The sequence below is a fragment of the Penicillium bovifimosum genome, assembly GCF_028826915.1.
Source record: "Penicillium bovifimosum strain IBT 22155 chromosome Unknown utg000003l_segment0_segment0, whole genome shotgun sequence".
NCBI lineage: Eukaryota > Fungi > Ascomycota > Eurotiomycetes > Eurotiales > Aspergillaceae > Penicillium > Penicillium bovifimosum.
This window is the reverse complement of record NW_026622712.1, coordinates 2,057,515-2,076,469: the sequence shown is the minus strand read 5'-3', so window position 1 is coordinate 2,076,469 and position 18,955 is coordinate 2,057,515. Positions and strand designations below refer to the sequence as shown.

At 51.7% G+C, this 18,955-nt stretch overlaps 6 protein-coding genes across 6 annotated transcripts; 2 read left to right on the top strand and 4 right to left on the bottom strand.

Moving 5' to 3' along the window:
• Positions 1-149: 149 nt before the first annotated feature.
• Positions 150-2,427, bottom strand: N7515_003839 (putative NADH-ubiquinone oxidoreductase 64 kDa subunit; the record flags this gene model as incomplete). Its single annotated transcript, XM_056664583.1, has 4 exons — positions 150-931; positions 987-1,137; positions 1,197-1,537; positions 1,596-2,427. Coding segments are annotated over 4 exons (2,106 nt in total), but the record flags the coding sequence as incomplete, so codon positions are not given.
• Positions 2,428-3,041: 614 nt separating this feature from the next.
• Positions 3,042-8,535, bottom strand: N7515_003838 (putative sister chromatid cohesion protein Mis4; the record flags this gene model as incomplete). The annotated part of the gene is made up of 4 exons (XM_056664582.1): positions 3,042-7,882; positions 7,939-8,075; positions 8,128-8,317; positions 8,373-8,535. The coding sequence occupies 4 exons, from the start codon at positions 8,533-8,535 to the stop codon at positions 3,042-3,044; spliced, it is 5,331 nt and encodes a 1,776-aa protein (XP_056523639.1).
• A 359-nt stretch (positions 8,536-8,894) lies between these two features.
• N7515_003837 (DNA-directed RNA polymerase I core subunit RPA12) lies at positions 8,895-9,390 on the top strand (the record flags this gene model as incomplete). The annotated part of the gene is made up of 3 exons (XM_056664581.1): positions 8,895-9,009; positions 9,081-9,312; positions 9,372-9,390. The coding sequence occupies 3 exons, from the start codon at positions 8,895-8,897 to the stop codon at positions 9,388-9,390; spliced, it is 366 nt and encodes a 121-aa protein (XP_056523638.1).
• Positions 9,391-9,518: 128 nt separating this feature from the next.
• N7515_003836 (deoxyhypusine monooxygenase) lies at positions 9,519-10,585 on the bottom strand (the record flags this gene model as incomplete). Its single annotated transcript, XM_056664580.1, has 2 exons — positions 9,519-10,044; positions 10,116-10,585. The coding sequence occupies 2 exons, from the start codon at positions 10,583-10,585 to the stop codon at positions 9,519-9,521; spliced, it is 996 nt and encodes a 331-aa protein (XP_056523637.1).
• A 915-nt stretch (positions 10,586-11,500) lies between these two features.
• Positions 11,501-12,282, bottom strand: N7515_003835 (ETC complex I subunit; the record flags this gene model as incomplete). Its single annotated transcript, XM_056664579.1, has 3 exons — positions 11,501-11,810; positions 11,877-11,987; positions 12,050-12,282. 3 exons carry the CDS (start codon positions 12,280-12,282, stop codon positions 11,501-11,503), a joined length of 654 nt encoding a protein of 217 aa, XP_056523636.1.
• A 172-nt stretch (positions 12,283-12,454) lies between these two features.
• On the top strand, positions 12,455-18,165 carry N7515_003834 (F0F1 ATP synthase subunit f; the record flags this gene model as incomplete). Its single annotated transcript, XM_056664578.1, has 13 exons — positions 12,455-12,482; positions 12,564-12,621; positions 12,694-12,708; positions 12,854-13,007; positions 13,060-13,125; positions 13,592-13,628; positions 13,678-13,847; positions 13,906-13,929; positions 14,007-14,392; positions 14,444-14,699; positions 14,750-14,920; positions 14,982-17,224; positions 17,281-18,165. Exons 2-13 carry the CDS (start codon positions 12,574-12,576, stop codon positions 18,163-18,165), a joined length of 4,455 nt encoding a protein of 1,484 aa, XP_056523635.1. The 5' UTR covers positions 12,455-12,482; positions 12,564-12,573.
• Positions 18,166-18,955: the final 790 nt, after the last annotated feature.

Below are 18,955 nucleotides of genomic sequence, written 5' to 3'. Positions count from 1 at the left end.
TGGACATCTCTCACAAACAAGATTGCTCCAGATTCTCTGCCTGCGGAATACTGGAAACAGAACCGAGGATATGTCTAGATCAAGTAGCTGTGAAATCGATGGACGCTAAATATCTCAGAAACTCATGAGATCTGCGAAACGAAAAGATATTAGCAAAACAAGAAAACATTGAGACCAATTCGAAGACTTAGAAACATACCTCTTCCAAAGAGCGCTCTCTTGCCCCAGTCCATAGCCAGCATACAGCGCGTGCGGAAGCTGACGCTCTCAGCGAAGTAGATACTCCGCCAGAGATACACAGCAAGGACACCGCCACTGAAGCTCATACCACCGATATCAAAGATGGCAGCATTGCTGATGTACGCCAAGCTTCCAAGGTGCTTATACTTGAAAGCCTTGTAAACGGCCTCGTCAAGGTCACCGTAGTCGATCTCGTTAGCCCGGAGACCGGGGAGGGCGGCTGCAATCTTGGATAGTTTGCGGCCGAGGTACACGCCCTGTTGGTTGGCGCGCTGCGCGGTGGCAGGCAAGGAGGTGAGCTTCGTGTCAATTTGGTGCAGGAGCTCGGAGAGCTCGCCGTAGTCGAGGGTGCCGGATTGGTCTTTATCGTACTGTTCGAAGAGGCGGTCGAGGCGGCGGAGGTGGGCTGAGGCTTGCGGGAAGCGTTTCTTCACGCGGGCGGCGAAATCTTTCCATTCGGAGAAGGTGAGCTGGACTTTCTCTGGGTCGCGGCCTTTCTCCCAGGCGATTGTGCGGAGGAACCGGATGATGTGGTCGGCCACGTTGTTTTGGACTGTTGCGCAGTCGCCGATGGCGTAGACGTCGCCTAGAGGAGCGCCGATTAAGCGTAGGTGAGAGTCGGTTTCGAGGGCGTGCTTGTTGTTTTGGCTTTCCAGTTTGTTAGATATGGTTTCTGAGATCTCGGCTCGGGCTAGAGAGATGTTAGTGGCGCTTTAGGCTGGGCACTGGTGTGAGTATATACTAACCGACTCCTGTGGACCATAAGCAGAATCCAGTTGGGATCTCTTTTACTATGGTCTTGCCGTCTTCCACCTGGGAAAACAGGACCCGGTCAGGGCGCACTTCCTTGACACGGGCGTTGGTCAGAACCTCAACGCCATCGCGAGTGAATCGATTCTATAATTTGTTAATATCAGGGTGATTTCATCAATATTGAGGAGGCGATAAAGACATACCTCGGCGTACTGGGAAAGTGCCTCGTCGTAAGTGTTCAGGATGTGGGATCGACTTTGGATGATGTGGACGGATATCTCGTTTCGAACGATGCGAGGGAAAGAGTGAAGCAGATCCTCATTCAGAAGATCGAACAGCTCCGCGGCGAACTCAACACCGGTGGGACCACCTCCACATACCACAAAGGACAGCAGGCGCTTGCGCTCTTCGTCAGTGGTGGTGGGGAGACAAGCCTGCTCCATGTTTTCCAGCACCTTATTCTTGATTTGGCGAGCATCATCAATGGTCTTCAGGAAGTTACAGTTTTCAAGGCCTTTGACGCCGTGTGGGTTCGTGACGCATCCTAAGAGGTACGGTCAATATCTTCGGGATTCAGCGCATTATTCCTGGGTGCAACGTACCAACACCGATAACAAGCTTGTCGTAGGGAAGATAAAAGTTTTTCGTCTGGCCATCCTGGCCAACCTGGGATACTTCGACCAGTTTTGCGGAGAAATCAACATCTGTCGCCGAAGCCTTGAGGAAGTGACCATTCAAGCGGTCAATGATACGTCGAACGGGCTCAACCAGAGAGCGAAGACCCAAAGTGCCCACGGTCGCGGAGGGCAACATAGGAGTAAACAGGAAATAGTTAGTGGGAGAGACAACAGTGACATGATAATCCCCAGGGTTCAAGCTCTTGAGGAGCGAAATGCTACCCCAGCCCGTTCCAAGAATAACCAGACGAGGCTTATCCTTCTGTTGAAGCATAGCCTCCGAGTCATAGTCACCCACCAGCACATCGGCAATGGGCAAGTTCTTTGGACCTCCATGTCTAGGGTTGAGTGCCAATTCAGAGACTGGGATGTCTACCCCAGTAGTAGTGTCGCGGTATGTACTAGCGTCGTAGATGAAGAAGGCGACAATCAAGGTACCAGTGGAGACAATGAAAAATCCACAGTATGTGAACACCTTGCGCATAACGTTCAAAACACGAGAGCGTCGTCCGGGTTCGACATTGGCGGCGATCTCAGATTTGAGACGGATCGGCGTCGAGGCCGGTGTCCAGGTGCGCCATTGAGGGACTGGTCGCCGGTAAAGGGTATGTATGGAGCGGGATAGAGGTTGGCGGAGTAATGACGATGCCTTCGAGGCATGCATTGGAGCTGACAGTGAGCGGGTTGACTTGAGAGCGATGCTGTCCGCGCAGCTCCGGCGCAGCATCGCGTGTAGCATTGCGACGGCTAAAGGAGACCTTGAGTAAAAGTGGTTCAGTGATGGAAAACACAGATGAAGCAGCTCATGATCTATCGGTATGCACTCAAATGACGAGCGACAACGGAGTAATCTGAAAGAAAGTAAGAAAAGTAAAGCAAGCTATGATAACTGTAGAAAACAAAAAGATATGAACTCAGACCGGGACAACGAACCATGCCAACAACAACCGACGTCATCATTAGGCGGTCACGTGTCAACGGTCCACCCGGGAATGCGGCATCCCAACCGAGACCTAACTGGCTTGGACTCCGAATACTCACCGGTAACTAGATCTAGGAAAGCCACCCGACTCTGCTTGACACCACTTGATATGTCTAGCCCGGATTCTTTATACTCATAGATGATGGCATCGGATATCGGCAGTCTAAGGAAAGCCTCAAAAGCTTAGAGCATGTAGTACACAGTAACTATGAAATACAGCATAAACGTAAGGTAGCAATCACCGATTTCAGCCTCGAATAGAAAGATGAAATGTCAGTCCCCGTAGAATCTTGCAAGTGTCTCTAGAACTAAGTAAACGCCCGACCTCGCATGACATGCATATGTAAAATATCGACACTGTATGATGATGTGAATGCGTAAAATCAGTCCTAATCCTGGTCTTCGTCCGGCTCAGTAGACTTCTTCCTTCCGACGGAGCTCTTCCGGCTCTTGGGTCGCTTGCTGAGATTCGAGCTGGAGACGGAGCTCTTGCGCTTCATGGGCCGAGGAGCCATTATCCCGTCGAGATCTCCAGCAGCTTCCAGACTATCCCCTTCTGCATCCTCATCTGCATCCACCCTGAACTCCTCGTCAATGGAGAGTAGTGTTGCGAACTCACGGCACTTTTGGTGCATGGCCTCCTCGGTGTCTAAGGCTGCCATGTTCCTCGCAATGGCTTCCCAGAACTTGTCGCCTGTCACTCCGTGGACCTTGGTGGCAGCTTTGTTGAGTTCCTTCGTGGCGGGCTTTCCCTCTTTATTCTTACTATGAGAATTCACTCCGTAAAGGCGTCGAAGATGGGTTCGAGCTTCCCAGAGCATTGACAACGATGCAGCTGCAGTAGCTAATGACCGCAAAGTCTCAGGATTTGCTGGCCGCGGTGTGATCGTCGATGAGGCTATATCAGGCGCAAACCCTGGCATGCCTGAAGCATCTAACTGAGGCGGGCCAATTGGAGTGGGGGATATGTCTGTCTCAATCGCATGTGCGACTATGGTGCCAGTCGAAGAGACAATGCGCTCCATACACGCGATGGTAGGCACCACTTCGGCCAATTGACTGTAGTCGAAATAGGCCAAGTTTTGTGATATAAAGCGTGCTAGTAAGAGATGTTCAGGAGGATTACCCGTTGTATCCAATTTCTTTAGTTCAAAGTTGATCTTGGAGCAAAGATTCGCAAGGAACTTTTTCTGGTAACGGCTGTTGCTGATTTTGATGATTTCAAACAAGGGTGCGAGCTTTGGTGCGTAAGGCCGGGGTGTAGCGCCGCTAGGGTCGCCAACAATATCTCGCTGGTAATAAAATGCTTCTTGCACAGCCCGCATGTACTCTCGCTCGAACATTGATTCGTATTGTTGATGAAGCATCTTGTGGGTATCAAACGCGATCTTCGCGATTGCAGGGACTGTGGAAGTCTCGAGAGAGACAAGGACACCCGCGCATTCCTTTGGATGCACCAAACCCTGTCTGTTTATACTCGCAATGAGTTCAATGGCAGTCAGGGAATAGGTGTCCTGGCGTGATTGCGCCACCTGAACCATGTTTGAAAGGAAGTGCTGGGCGATCAACGCAGCAGCGCCATCATTGTCGCTGGCTTTCAAAGAGCCGCCCAATCGCGTGGTACTCTCCTGGGCAGAATCTTGGGTAGCCGACATGACAGCCTTTTCGGACTTGCCTTCATGGATGGCAAAGAAGTCCGCAAATGACCGGAGGACAATGTTCTGCAGACTGGGGGCATCTTCCTTAAACGTCTGGGCAAAGGTCTGCCGTGAACATTCTCTGCCGAATTGACCAGGCCAAGACTGGCAGATAGATCCCAAGCTTTCAAGGGCCATAACCCGCAGATCAACAGGTGACTTCGATCCGGTGAATGGAATGATGGAATCAACCATCAACGCCGCAACTGAGCCACCGGTCCAGGTGGGGAACTCCTTTTTGAAATGAGATGCATACTTTTCAAGATCGCAATGCCGCCCAACAGACCCCGCAATACGGATATAGCTCTTGGCACGAGCCAGAACTGCAGCTTGTGCGGTCGAAGAGAGGTCAACACTCTTATATTGTTGCAATGGTTTCAGTACTGAGACTGTCAGCTTCACCAGTCTGTTCGTGTTCTGTAGAACACCGTTGATGGTCCACAAACACGCCATGACCTCATTCAATTCAGAGCGGGCAAGCTTGGCGACGCTTTTGAAGAGGTCATTCTGCACTTCCTTCAGAAGTGTATTATGCGATGAGGACAAGAACGGCAAGACGCAGCGATAGATGACGACAACAGACCGGAATATGAAAAGATCGTCTGCGGTAGAAAGATGTCCAATGTAAGGGTGGAGGGCTTCCAGCTGATCTGGGCTGAACAGCTTCGCATTTGATTTGGCAAAGACAGTGATGGTCAGTAGAAGGGCTTGCTGGAAATCCTTGCTGGACCCATCTGAATCCTCTACCAGCTTCTGGAACATAGTAGCGACCATGGCCTTACAAACTCTGAAGTTCAACGCTGCTGACTTGGATTTGTCCGAAAGCAATGCTTTCAAACAAACGCCGAGAGACTCCAATGCAGTTTCGCTGCGCTCGATCAGGCCGACGATGAGGTCCACCTGTTCCCCGAGGGCAATTTTGAGTTTTGGACCTTCGGTCGAGGAATCAATCAATTCGTGAAATGGCACAAGCCAGATTTCTTCAAAGGTTTGGCGAGCCAGAGAAGCCACACTTTCTTCAAGGTCGCTTGTGCGTTGCAGAAAGCTATCAAGAATGGCCAGTTTCAACACTTTTCGAGGCGTTTTGTGGTACAGATCCTTCAAGAGCCCTATGCAGCGTTTCCTAACCCCAGCAGTTTGGTCGGCCGCGCAGGCTAGAATGCTTTTACACCCCTCTTCTTCGAGCTTAGGCTTCAAAGCAATGCATTGCCCGATCAACTGTAGCGCAGAGTCTCGGACCATGGGCGAGGCATCTGTTGTACACCGATGTATAACGCGCAGGACGGAGGGATCCCTGTCAAGAAGATTCGGATCTTTCTCAAGCATGTAGATGACACTTTTCAGACTGCGGCTGCGAACCTTGGCGGAGTCTCCTAGGAAGGATGCCAATAGGACTTTGAGGATGGTATCAAATGCTTTACCAAAATTGGAGTTCAACACTGTCAAAATGTAGGCGAATTTTCCATGGACGTTCGGGATGTTGTCGAATTCCTTATGGGTCTCCAACCAGCGCGGATCTGAGAAGGACCTTGTTAAAAGAGTAACCAGACCATCAGTCATATCATCATGTGCAATTTCTTCCTGGTTTTCCGAGTTGTAGTAAAGGGCACAAGCGGATTTGGCCCACTGGGCTAAGTAGTAACCCCGTGCGCTGGTCAGTTGCCAATTGTCGGACTTCTGGTCTTGCAAAAGATGCTCTAGTGCAATTCTATAGGAACCCGTTGGGGTGATTAGATCTTGATAATGTAGCGACCCGGAAGAGAATTCCTCGAATTGCTGTTTGAGATATTCCGTCAACTCGCCCTCAGAGTCCTCCAGGGCTGGAAGCATGTGTTGGGCAGTTGCTATCAGGTCTGAGATAGCGGACCCCATCCATCCCAGGAGCTCGAGTGCCATGCTCTTCGCAGTCGCCGCGCTCTTGTCTTGGTCGGTGATTTGAATCATGCGCAGCGCCAAGATCCGAAGAAGCAGTTCCGCGGCCGGCCAATCAGCCGATCCAAGTACATTGATCAGATCTTGAGTGAAAAGGTCGAGGATGTTCCTGTAAGGCTGATCGCCTGTTTTTGTCGAATTCATAGCACGCTGAACGATGAAGTTCACAATGTATTGCGCGGAGCGCATGGCGTTGTCATAGAGTCGGTTGGCCTTGCTCGCTAGACGTTCCAATGATTCATCTGATTCGTTGTCATCAGACTCGCCATCAACATGATCCTCGCCATCGCCCATAAGCTCATCGTCGTCATCATTTTCTTGTGTTTTGATTTGACGTTTTGCTTTCGATTGGGTGGGTGTTTCCAATGCAGTTGTTTGAACCAACTGCAAGACGAGTGCGGTGAGGAGTTGGATGTTCTTCCCATCTGCAACTTTGAATTGTCTGGCATTCTGACGTGTGGTCGGAAGCTTCTCCAATGAGACCAGTATTTCATCCAGAATGAATGGTCGCTGCTCTGGATATTTAGAAAACACCTTTGCAAGCACATCCATAGCGGCTCGTCTCGCGGGCTCGTACTTCTGGCAGCCCAAAGCGGAGTCTTTCTCATTATGAGCACTTTCCACAAATATCAGCTTCGCAGCAAAGAACTCTGCGGCTGTGATGGTCCCCTCGGAAACCTCAATGCGAGATAAAAAGTCTGCAAAGAGGGTTAGAACTTTCTTGCTCTGATGAACAAGGTTCCCGATGATCCTCCTCTGAGCGGAGAAGAACTGAAAGTGCTGGCCATCCTTTCCACCGGGGCGCGATTCGACTGCGGGAATTACGCAATGGTCAAATAGTTGATTGAGGACAGTAGGAATAGCCTCAATGAGATCTTCTGGGCAAAGTTCTCGCTCCGTCTGGCGCCCAGACATCGTTCGCAGCAATGTTCCAATCGCAAATAATGCGTTCAGGACATCCTCAATTTTACCTAGCCACTCTTGGGATTCATGCTCACCGAGGGAGTCACCTAGGCCTATATCGGGAGACTGTGCGGCCATTATTGACTTTTCACACAATTTCTGGATGCGATTGAGATAATCGGACGGTATGTCCTGGAGTCTGTCAAACACTGCAACTTTTCGAAGAGCGTTCTGAAGACGAGTGTGAGCGTCAGAAGATAGCACCAGCCCATGCACCTCTGACGAAGTGAGGTTCACGAAGACGGGATTTGGGGTGTCGGAGGCCGCAGGAATTGAAGTTTCAGGTTCAATCTGGTCTTCTGCTTCGAAAATCTCGTGTAGAAGATCCTGAAGCTTTTGCAAGGCTGAATCTGCTTCTGCTTTTTGGTCCTTCAATCGCACCCCTGCCTCGACGTCCTGAGCCTGAGATTTCACCTCGGGCTTCTTCGCGTTTGCGTGGTTTTCATGTGAAGGTATGGGTTTGACTGGAACAACCGGCGGTAACTGACTCGGTGTTGGGGGGCGATCTTGCTCCAAGGAAGCCGAGAAAGAGGCCGGGGTCGATTTGTTCGCAGCGTGTGCGCGCTGATTCAACGTGGCAGCAGTCTTCGATGTGAGGTCTTCCTTCTTGGGTTCGGTTTCTGGGTGTGCTTCCGGGTCTGTACTTGGTCAGTCGATTGACTATGTCATGTATTCCTAGCATCTCAGCACTTACATCTGAATGCGATGTCCGTAGACTCAAGCATCATTCGTGCAAAAGAGCCAAGGCTATTGCGACCGGAAGAGGCGCCATTGGGGTCATCTGGACGTAATTGCTGACTTCGGGTTGGAACACGAGGAAGTTTGAATTTACTATAGTATCAAGATGAGTTGAGTGCGAATCTATGACTCCATAATCTCTTACAATTCTGTCAACTGGTCTCCATCCAGTAACTGTTGGATGTATTCTCGCGACGTCTCCAAGCGGCTAGATTCGTCCGGTCCAGCATGCATCTCCGCGTCAAGTTCACCGAGCGTTTTGCGGCCTTCTTGCAGGACGTGGTTTATGGAAGTAGTGTTCGAGGGCCGGCCAACATCAGGGCGTAGGATGCAGTCTGTGCATTTGATCAGTAACATGAGCAGGACTGAAGGCAAAGCGGGTAAACCAACCTAGTCCAAATACCGGCGCGCTGGACATGGATGAGTACTGCAGTGCTTCATCCACAGACAGCGGTCGCGGCTGATTCTGATACTGCATATGGGAGCCATAGTGCGCCATTTGATCATTGCCATTGAGGACCATCTGAGAGGCCGGGCGTCCATTTTGGTCCATGATCACGGTTACGTCGAAAGAGGTAGGCGCGGATCACAAAATTGACATGCTCGCAGTGGAGACATGGCAGAGAAAGAGGCAGGCGCCTTAGGACATCCCTAACTCATTTATATCATAGAAAATGGAAATCTGAAGAGAGAGCTGTTTGAGCTACGGTCAAATGAGTTCATGAACTCCGTATGGGTGACGGCACCTCTAATGCCGCGTGTGACCGCCTTATCGGGGTGGAACGTGCGTCCAAAAAAAAAGTTGCATAGATTAACCGTTACTGCATTAAGGCCCGTTCAATTCGTTTTCTCTTTGTCCCTCGTTAATTTTCGCAGCTCCTAAGCCGTGACATTCATCGTGCACCCGTCAATATGTCCGCTATTGGTTCCTTGATCTTCTGCACAGATTGCGGTAATCTCCTACGAGAATCTACCGGTGATGCGAATGCGATTTTGCACTGTGATGTCTGCGGCGCTCGGAATAAAGGTGAGTGAATGAAGATACATCCAGCCATTGCTCAAACTGCCTGTATGCTCATTACTAACCCTTGTATTTAGACACAATTCCCCAAACAACCGTGTCCGAGTCCAAGCCCTCCGCATTCCCCTCAGCACTGAGAGCGAAACGATCGGCAGTCCAGACACTTTCAGCAGAAGATCGCAAGACTGAGGCTGTCATTGATCGTACGTGTAATGAATGTGGGAGGAAGGAAATGTTCTACACCACGGTACAGCTGCGCAGTGCCGACGAAGGCAGTACTGTGTTTTATAGATGTGTCTGCGGATTCAAGTCAGTCACCCTGCTCCAAACTTGTATGCTTGCCGGGCAAATGCTAATATCTCCAATAGGGAAACCTCCAACAATTAATTTCTGGGAAGACATATTGTACAAAGTATGTGGGAACTGGTCTATTTCTGGGGCAAGTCTGTATCACTAGCGGGACAAGAGTGTCAAAATCACGACGTCACGAGACTTTTTTCTTTTTGCAAAATCCATCATGCAGCAGCAACAGGCGCAGCATTATCTGGGATCAACGCATATTGAGTTTCACCATTCTTCTCAAACTCCGCCATGTCGAGAGCAACAATGACACTGTCCCTGACCACCTGATCGGGGTCATTCAAGAACTTCTTCAATGTCTCCTCCACACCCTCTTCATCGCCCAAGCTGCCAAGAGCCTCCGCCGCCTCATGTCGCACCATTCCTACTTCTGACAGGTCACTCAGTGCGGCTGTGAGACTGGGGATCGAGGCAGGGTGGCATAGTTGTCCAAACACAAAAGCTACCTCATGGCGGAAGAGAGCAGAGGGGTCCTTAAGACCCTTGGCCAGCGCATTGACAGCGTCAACTGCTGTTGGAAGATCCGGAGGCGAGGCAAGATCGCGCAAACCGAACATCGCACGGTATCTTTGGAAAAGAGGAAGCTTTGTGTCTAGAAGTCTCTTCTCTAGGTCGGGGATGCAGGGTTCGGCGCTGGCCTCCAGGGGCATGGGTGGAGCAGGGTCGATAGAGGTAAAATCACTGTAAATTAAGGATATCAGTGTCAGCATGACTCTTCGCAATATGCATTCTTGTGCGCAATTCGTATGTACCTAGGCTTTAATTTCTCAGCCTTTCGCTCCTCCGAGTTCTCCCACACAATTCGGTCGACAGCAATATCGCAAGTCTCCCGAATAATATCCAGTTCATTTGTGTCATCTCTCAATTTTTTGAGGATGTCCAAGCTGTCGGCATATCCGAGGGCGCCCAGCGCCTCAGCGGCCTCATGGCGGCACATCGCATCCTCCTCGGTGTCCTTCACCACATGTTGTAGGTATGCGACTGACTCAAAATTCTTGGTTTGGCCAAGGCAGTAGGCAAGCTCGTGCTTGAGCAGAGCTGAGGGTGAGGCAAAACCCGCGGCGATTGCTTCGATGGCGGGGAGGGTCTGGTCTGTGGTAGGGTGTAGGCAGGCCAAGTGCTTGAGAGAGAAAAGAGCGCGGAAACGGCGAGCAAGAGGCTCAGATTCAGAGACCAGGACCTTGCGGAGAGCAGGGACGGTATTATCTGCTTCGGAAACCATTTTTGGGGATGCGATTAGAACGGGGAGTATAGAGGTGGAAAAGAAAAGTTGTTAATCTTTTTGATCTTATCAATTTTTAGAGTGGGGGGTGGCGGGGCCCGTTCGGCCTTTAGCTGTGCATCATGGTCTTCGTCACTTTCAGTGTCGCAGATTGTTTCTTTGCAATCTCAACCTCATCTGGGAGATTTATGAACTATCATACGTTCTACCAGTGCCGCAAGAATTCAAGCCTCTGTCCTATACGAAGTACTATCACTGCCAAATGAAACACAGACTTTGGGTGCTGGACTTGATAGAACACCCCCTTAACGTATACGTAGCTTCGTTTACCTGGGCCTGTCTTATATGGACATGATAGTATTGTAACCTAGACAGTACGGCGTATACCTTAAAGATATTGCTTCAAGGAAGTGTATAGTTCCCTATCGACTCTCTGACTGGAATGTTCTGTTCCCCATCATCGAAATTAAAGCTACCTCCCAACGTAACTAGGTATTCTTGACTGATTCCCATGTTGAAGTATTTGGAGACGGACCGACGGTATGTTATGCAAATAGTACATCGTAAGCATAAAATTGACGAGGTGGGCGGTGGTGGTCCTGGTTAGTTCCATGTGGCTACTCCGTACATAAGATGCCCGTGGCAACCAACACGGCCCAAGAAAGATTCATGTCTAGTTACCTATACTCAGGTACCTAGGATTTTCAAGAATCCATCACGTTCCCGAGGTCGCCGTCAATGTCCCAGTCGTCAGGTTGCCAAAAGATGAAAGCTTGAAGCTGGTCCTGCTATGCCCTGACCCGTGGAAGTTAAAGCATGCAAAAACGATAACACATCGAAAGACGAGATCTTGAATTGTGCGAAACTGATTTCGAGTGGTAAAATAGGAAATATGTACAATACAGCGAAGCCAAATCATTTGGTCTTGATGTGCTTGAGCTTCTTGGGCTCGTGAACGAAGTTGTTGGCGTAGGACTTGGGCACGAAACGGCGCTCGTTAGGTTCCTGAACAAAGTATTCATAGCCCTGCTTCTGAGCGAACGCGATGGCGTCTTCCTTTGACTTGAACTTCAGGTGTGTTCCCTGCAGATTATCGGCGGACGATTGCCACCCCATGAGCGGGTTCTCCCAACGGTGACCACGTTGCAGGATATCCCAGTCCATGCGCCAATGGTGCTGGTGCCAGGTACCCGACTGTGTTGCGGCCTTGCTGGGGCGGTAGATGCTGCGAAAGTCATGAGTCAGTGCGTGGGAACCAGGCGATATACGGCTCGAGATTTGCACAACGTACCGGGCAGTGCGGGCCTGCAGATCAGTAGGAGCTCCGGAGAGAACGGCCGCAGCTAGAGTGTCGCCGGGCTCGCTACCATCCATCACGCGCTTGGGCACCGGGGAGAATTGCCTTGATTGAGGTCGAAGGGTTAGCGGAAGAATCTGCGACGGGATCAGGTGGGAATATCGTACGAGGTGCCGTGGTCAATGGTAGCGTCATAATCCGGCTGGTGACGGGTCATGGCCTCGGAGGGAGTCTCATGGCTGATCAGGGAGCTGTCCTTGCGAGGGGTGGTGGGAGCATCTGAAGTGTCGGTCTTCACGGAGGGGATGCCCGTGGGGGCACTGGAGACAAAACGAGCATTGACAGGTGCAGCAATTCTGCTGACCCGAAGGCTAGCACCGCCAATTCTGAAAAGCGACATCGTGTCTTTTTTGACGCTGGGAATGGTCGTTGCCAATGAGGACTCCCTTGAAGTGTGGTTTGGTTGCGATTTACAGGCAGGTCACGACACCACCGAATCGGGTTTAGCCGGGCTTGGCAAGCCGAACACCCGCAGCGCTCGGTTTGTTCCTCCTTCCTCCTCCATCAGCTTTCTTTGGTTCACTTGCGCTGCGAATCAACGTAAGTCCACGTCTCTGTCACCCTGCGAATGCTCAATGAGAGTCGCTCTATCGAATGCGACCGATTTCTGACACCCTTCAGCCTAGACAAGATGAGCTACATTGCCCGCCGAGGTCTCTCGACCTTGATCCCCCCCAAGGTAAGAATACCCTCACCCCCATGACTAATGTGGGTTCCTCGCTTTCGCAAACGATATTAATTCTCATTCTAGGTTGCCTCTCCTAACGTGAGTTTCCCATGCGCTGCCATCTTCGACTTCATGCACCCCTTCCACACCCGTCCTGCTCCGAAGTCGATTTTCGTGAAGCCTGCGATATGATTCGAATGCCGCCTTTCTCCTCGCCTACATAACTGACATATCTTCGATACAGGCCATCGGTGCCGCCCAAGATGCCGCCCGTATGGAGCGTGTTGTGACCTTCTACGCTGGTCTTCCCCGTGGCCCTGCCGCTGCTGCCAAGCCTACCGGCCTCATCGGTCGCTACCAGGCCCGCTACTTCAGCGGCAAGAACGCTTCCGGTGCTCGTATGTATTTTCAAATGCCAGTTGGTATTGAATGGAGCGCTAACTGGTGCAGCCCTTGTCCACGCTATTGCCGGTATCCTGATCCTGGGTTACAGCATGGAGTACTACTTCCACCTGCGTACGTTCTCCAGATCTTTTATACCTCTATTCACTTATTCCAATGGGCAATGCATGACTAACTTCGTCTCTCCCACAGGTCACCACAAGAACCACCCCCACTAAGCTTTTTCTTTCTACGAAATGGTGGGAGGATTGATGTATATACTGGATCCTCCCACTCGGTGCAAGGGAAGCCTGTGGTTCTAGCGGGGTTTTTAGGCCTCACTGTATTTCAATATAAGATCTGCTGTCCTTCATCCTTTTCCGTAGCAATGATCGACGAGGTAGAGGTACATAGTAAAATACGTAGAGAACGTCAAGTGACGAACAACGAGTACGAAGTATTGAGTTCTTTCCACGGGGATCACTCATCGCAGCACACGCACATTAACCTTAGATTCCTAAATACGTAAAAATCCCTCTCGACTGGTGTTCAATACCATCCAGAGCAAATCAACTAATTTCAAAAAAACGACTTTCGTCAGTCACGATTAGGGCGTTCGAGAGATCAAGCAAGGTGAGGTGGGCAGACCTCACAACTTTCGTCCGGGCCACGCTAAACCGGAAACAGCGACCCTCAGCTTCAACCCGAGTTGGCTCTTGAATTCCGTATCATCCTCCCTATCTTTGTATCATCAACCGTCCTTACGCAGAACCCTTCCCTCTTTACCCTTCTCCCTTTTCTGGGACCTCTTGGGCCGCGGATATCCCGAGACTTACGCGCCTACCGATTCCGCGATCGTGCTCTCCACATCGAGCCCAACTTGACACGCCGGACTTTACCATCAACTGTCTAAAGAGTTCGCCGACCCTATCCCTGGTTGTGAGATCCCATACATTCAGGGTGCAACCAGTCAAGGAACCAGTGCAACTGTGGCGATCCTTGATATCTGACGATAGGTAAGCCTACCCGGGTACCTGGCATGTTCGATCTGCGTCCTGTTGCCTCCCCGGATCTATCTTCCCAGCGCCAGGGCACTTTGGCTTACATGGTCGCGACTATTGTTGGAACAGAATCGAGAATTGTTATGGCAGAGCAGAGCAACCGCGATGTGGTAGATCAGACCCTGTCGGGCGGCGAGCCTTCGCCTTCCGACGTTCCTGCGAGCACCAACGACAATATATCTGCTAGAGGGGACGCAGGGAAGACTGAACATATCGCAATGACTACCGCTACTTCGAACAACTCAGACTTGAAGGATAAGCAGGACCATGAGGAGACGAAGACGCTTGGTTCACGGGGAGAAGGAACTGCTGGTGACAATAATACCCAAGGCTCAACGACGGTGAGCATCACGCATGGATGTGCCCAAAGGTACCCGCTAATCCAGTCGCAGGATACTTCTAAACCGGGCGTTGGAATCGTTGCGACCAGAGTACTCGAACTCAACGGAGTGACCTCAGCATCGGACGGCGGAGATGACACTGCATCGCAAGGTGGCTCGGAGTCGGATGCCAGCCGATCAGACAGCAAATCCCATGTGCGTAGTGGCTCGGTCAAGAAACCAGCTGCGTTCAAACCCGTCTCGTTTGCGAAGTTCTCGGTGAATAAGGTGGCGGGAGTACAAGCACCACCAAAGGTGCCGGAGAAAGGTATTTTTGAAGTGCAAGTGAACGATATCTCACAGATCTAACGTGCATAGTGCCATCCACGACTACGACGCCCCTTGGTACTCCACAACCAAGCTCCAGACCGCGCTTAGTCGCAAAGACTACACTCGGCATGCGCGATTCGTTTTCGAAGGGTGGAGCAGGCGCAGGCAAGCCTGGTGGTTCGGGGCCTGATCCGAGTCAAGTCTGGAATAAAAATCGACGTATGTATATGTCAATACAATCATGCCCGAAGGATTCATACTGACCTTCATATCTGTGTAGCTGTTGCGCCCGCTCCGCAAAAGCACCTGACAGACGAAGAACTAAAGCAGCAGTATGGAATCCATATGACTTCTCGGATTCAAGAAGATGGCGCTGTCAGCTCGGAAGCAAAGTGGGCGGATATCGACGACGATGAGGATGACTGGGCGCCTGAGACGATTGAGTGGACGGACGGAACCAAGGTCAACCTTACTCAACCGCATAATGACCCTCCACCGCCTCCCAGCCATCGGGAGCCCAAAGAACTACCGCCTGTGGAGCCGAAGGCTACGAAGGAAGCTTCCAAACCTGCGCCCAAGCCGACTGCTTCAGTGGGACCCAACGCCGTTGTATTCAAAGTTGGCCTAGGGGCTGAACGACAAGCAAGAACTGCGAGTGCTTCTTCTAAAGGTACAAATGACAAAGTACCATCCAGCTCCACAAGCCCGGCACCGCCATCCAAGTCTCCTTGGGCTGCTTTACCTCCGGTCGAAAGAGTATCCCCCGTCAGTGCCCCAGTGCAGCCTCATCAACAGCGCATGCCTGGGAGATATCACCCGAGGGATGACGGCCACCATGCGCCAATGCCAATGCCACCTAAGGAGATTGCAGCGGATGATTTCAACCGCGCGTGGAAGGAGCCTCAGTCAGATTTGCCTCGTGAGCTTTTCAATCCTCGATCCTCCCAGTACGAGCCGGTGGAAGAGACCAGAAGAGGGCCTTGGCGCCATGATCAGCACCATCGAGCTCCTGCAGTCTTGCAGAGGCCCAACGATCATCCAACTGGACCGGCGGAACCATCTGCTGCATTCCAAACACATAGGTCAAGCCACCAAGAAGGTACAGGCTGGGGCAATCGTCGACGTGCATCTTCCAATGTGAGCGGAGGAAGCGGAGGATTTGGCCGTAGGATGTCGGTTGGCCGGTTTGACGCCGCTCCGAGATATAATGACCATCGACGAGGCTCTCAAGTGAATGGTCTGGGTGATCCAGCACTAACGGGCCACGAACAGCGCCATGGAAAAGATGAGATGCCCCTGTCTGGGCCAAACGGCACTGTGCGTCCCGCTATTGATGTAGGCGCGCCTCCGCAGGAGACACAGGCAGCGGTTCCTCAAGTTGCGCAAGTACCTCAAGAGGACCCTGTTGCTTTGCAAGAGCGTATCATGAAGGAAAAGCGATTAGAGGCTAGGCAGCGGCGGATTGAACAAGAGGAGAAAGAGGAAGCAGCTAAGAAAGAGAGGATTAGGCAACGACTCGCGGCAATGGGACCTGCACCTGAAAAGAAAACTGAGAGTCGCAACAATGCCCCCCCACAATCTCATCCTCAAACTCATCCTCCTCCACCACCTCCCTCTCAACTTTCTCAACTACCCAATCCTTCTATCTCTTCACCTCCCAAACCACCTGTCCCAGAACTCACTGGTGCTCCCAAACAGTACGGTCTGATGAAAGTTCATCATCCAGCTACTGTGAAGAAATTCACGGACGTTGATTCCAAACATCCCAACAGACGCATTTCTTCTCCTCCTTTTGACACCCACCCTGCCCCTCCACCTTCCTCCAACCTGAAGACTGCACCTCATTCTCCCACCCAGAGCAAGTCATCTGACGCAAAGTTGGATGAGCAGCACGATTCACAGTGGCAAGGCAATCTGAACGTTTCCACTTCCCCGTGGTCTCATCCGAACATTGTGACGACTTCTCCATCAGTCAAAAACCCGTGGAAGCCATTTGGCCCAGATCACACTCTTACACTCGGTAACGGTATCTTTGACCAACCTCTTGGGAGTTTCCCCCCACGCGAAAACCCACTACGTACACTCGGGTTGGACGCCGCAACTATGTCTGCTCCTAAGTTTCCCAATTCTCAAGAGCCAGCTGGCTCTCTGCCATCCCCCGAGGCACGTCAGCCCTCATTTGGCGCCATGAGGCCGATTGGACGGCCCGGCCCCATCGGACCGCCGGGCGTCGATCGCAAGCGGGCTCTCGAAGCCTGGCAGAGCTTCCATCAGATCACAGCTGAGAAGGAAGCACAAGATTCAAAGAATTTCATGGCCCAGTTTGCCGAGCGACACAAGCGTCCACCCGCCCCTGTCTCGTACGAGGAGACCTGGAAAAAGGTGGAGAGGAATGAAGACGGCCGACGCGTTTTGAAGAAGGGTCACGAGAAGGTCGTTAACAACGACGAACAAATCGCCGAGGCAAAGGCTAGACTCAACGCGAACCCGCTGACAAGTCTTGATGCCCCTGGAGAGGGATTGGTGGCTCCTGACTCAGGTGGTCGCTCATCTGGCAGTGTCCCTGTTCGCAGTTCTAGGTTCTTCCCATCCGCCACCGAGCAGGTAAAGCGCCTGGCGGAGAAAGAGCGCAACAGCCCTTCCCCCCTCCCCCCGAGGAGGTCTTCAAGCACCCTGCTTACTCTGGGGATGCCGACCACCCACTCGTGAACCTGCCCAAGACGAAGCCCATTGTCAAGTTGCCTCCGAAGGCCCTCCCTGCTCCGCCGCCCGCCCCGGCGCCCGCCCCTACATTTGCGTCGATGGCGGCGGCCGCGCCCCGCAATTCAGGACTTGTTCCTTCGACTAGCCAGTCATGGCAGGAAAGGTTCAACACTCTGTTGAAGAGCCAGGGAACGGTCCAGAAGAAGGGTGCCTTGGCAGTGACATCTGCGAGCAAGGAGCCTCTCTCTGTCCAGGCCGATGCTGTCTCGGTCTCCTTCCCTAATGGTAACGCACGTTCTCAGAATGGTGGAGGCGATCACGCCGCCCGACAAGTGACCGAACAGGATGAAATGTTTGAGGATCGCGAACCTGGATCTTTGCCCGCTGTCCGTGTGCCCGACATGGCACCCCAGAACTCTTGGGATGCCACCCGCCCGTCAGAACGATCGCGTGGCCGAGCCCCAAAGCAGGTCCAAGCCCAAAGGATCCCTATGTTCGACGTCGGGCGCGATGACCGTGACAGCAATGGCAACACCTGTGTCACTGTCTCTCTGCCTGGGTCTGCCGAGCCAAAGACTGTCATCCTCCCGCGGAAGACCGGCACCGGCCCGCCTCGAAACCGCAATGCTGGATACGGCAATTCCAGACCTCGAAACAACACTCATAACCATGCCGCTGGACCCCATGACGGAACGGGTAACAAGCCCCGTCAGCCTTGGCGTCGTAACCAGAAGAAGCCTGCCGAAACGTACGGTTGGTAGGCAGGTTCGGCCTCACATGCATACGGTTTTGCTAGCGTTTCCGGTTCTTCTCTCGACACATGGATTTCTACTGCAGCGAGGACTTTGTGTCCGTTTTCGCTAATTCTCGATGAACATCTTTGCTCTTTCTTAGAGCTGGGCCTTGCGCCCCATGATCCATATCCTCTCTACCCATCACGCGATTTGCGTTTCTCCAGTGCTCTTTCTCTTTCAATCTTTCGATATCAAATCCCCCCAATGTGATTCAGGACGGTAGCCTTTAATGGCTTTTAATGTGTGGATGACCAACATCTCCCGATCAACGTCCTGCATGCGCGATTATGTGGCTGCATGCTAGTTCCGACCTAGCAGTACCACAATGCCCAATTGTTGCCGAGTAGCTAAGTCTCACACATACTGATAGTCGCGACATGAATCCATTATTGAGCAGTCTCTTTCCCGGTCCAGTCACGTAGACGTAGGACGCTTGTAACATAGAGAAGAGTCGCCTCTGTATGTAGACTAACAATCCTTCAGACACTACCATAGTTATGTCTCTATGACATGTCTCCGCGATCTACTACTGCCCCCGTACTACTACTTCTACCGCCGTTGAGCTTCATCTCCAAACTTCATTCCAGCGTGTATTTCAGACCCTCCCTCTAACCTTAACTTCCTCAACCTACCCTCCGACCAGGCGCCGACTAGAACCTAGCCCAAATAAGGCATTGAGTCAATTTTACGACGAATCTCAGTCGCCATAATGCACGAGATTCGACAGACCCTTGGTATATATACTCACTGCCCGAGC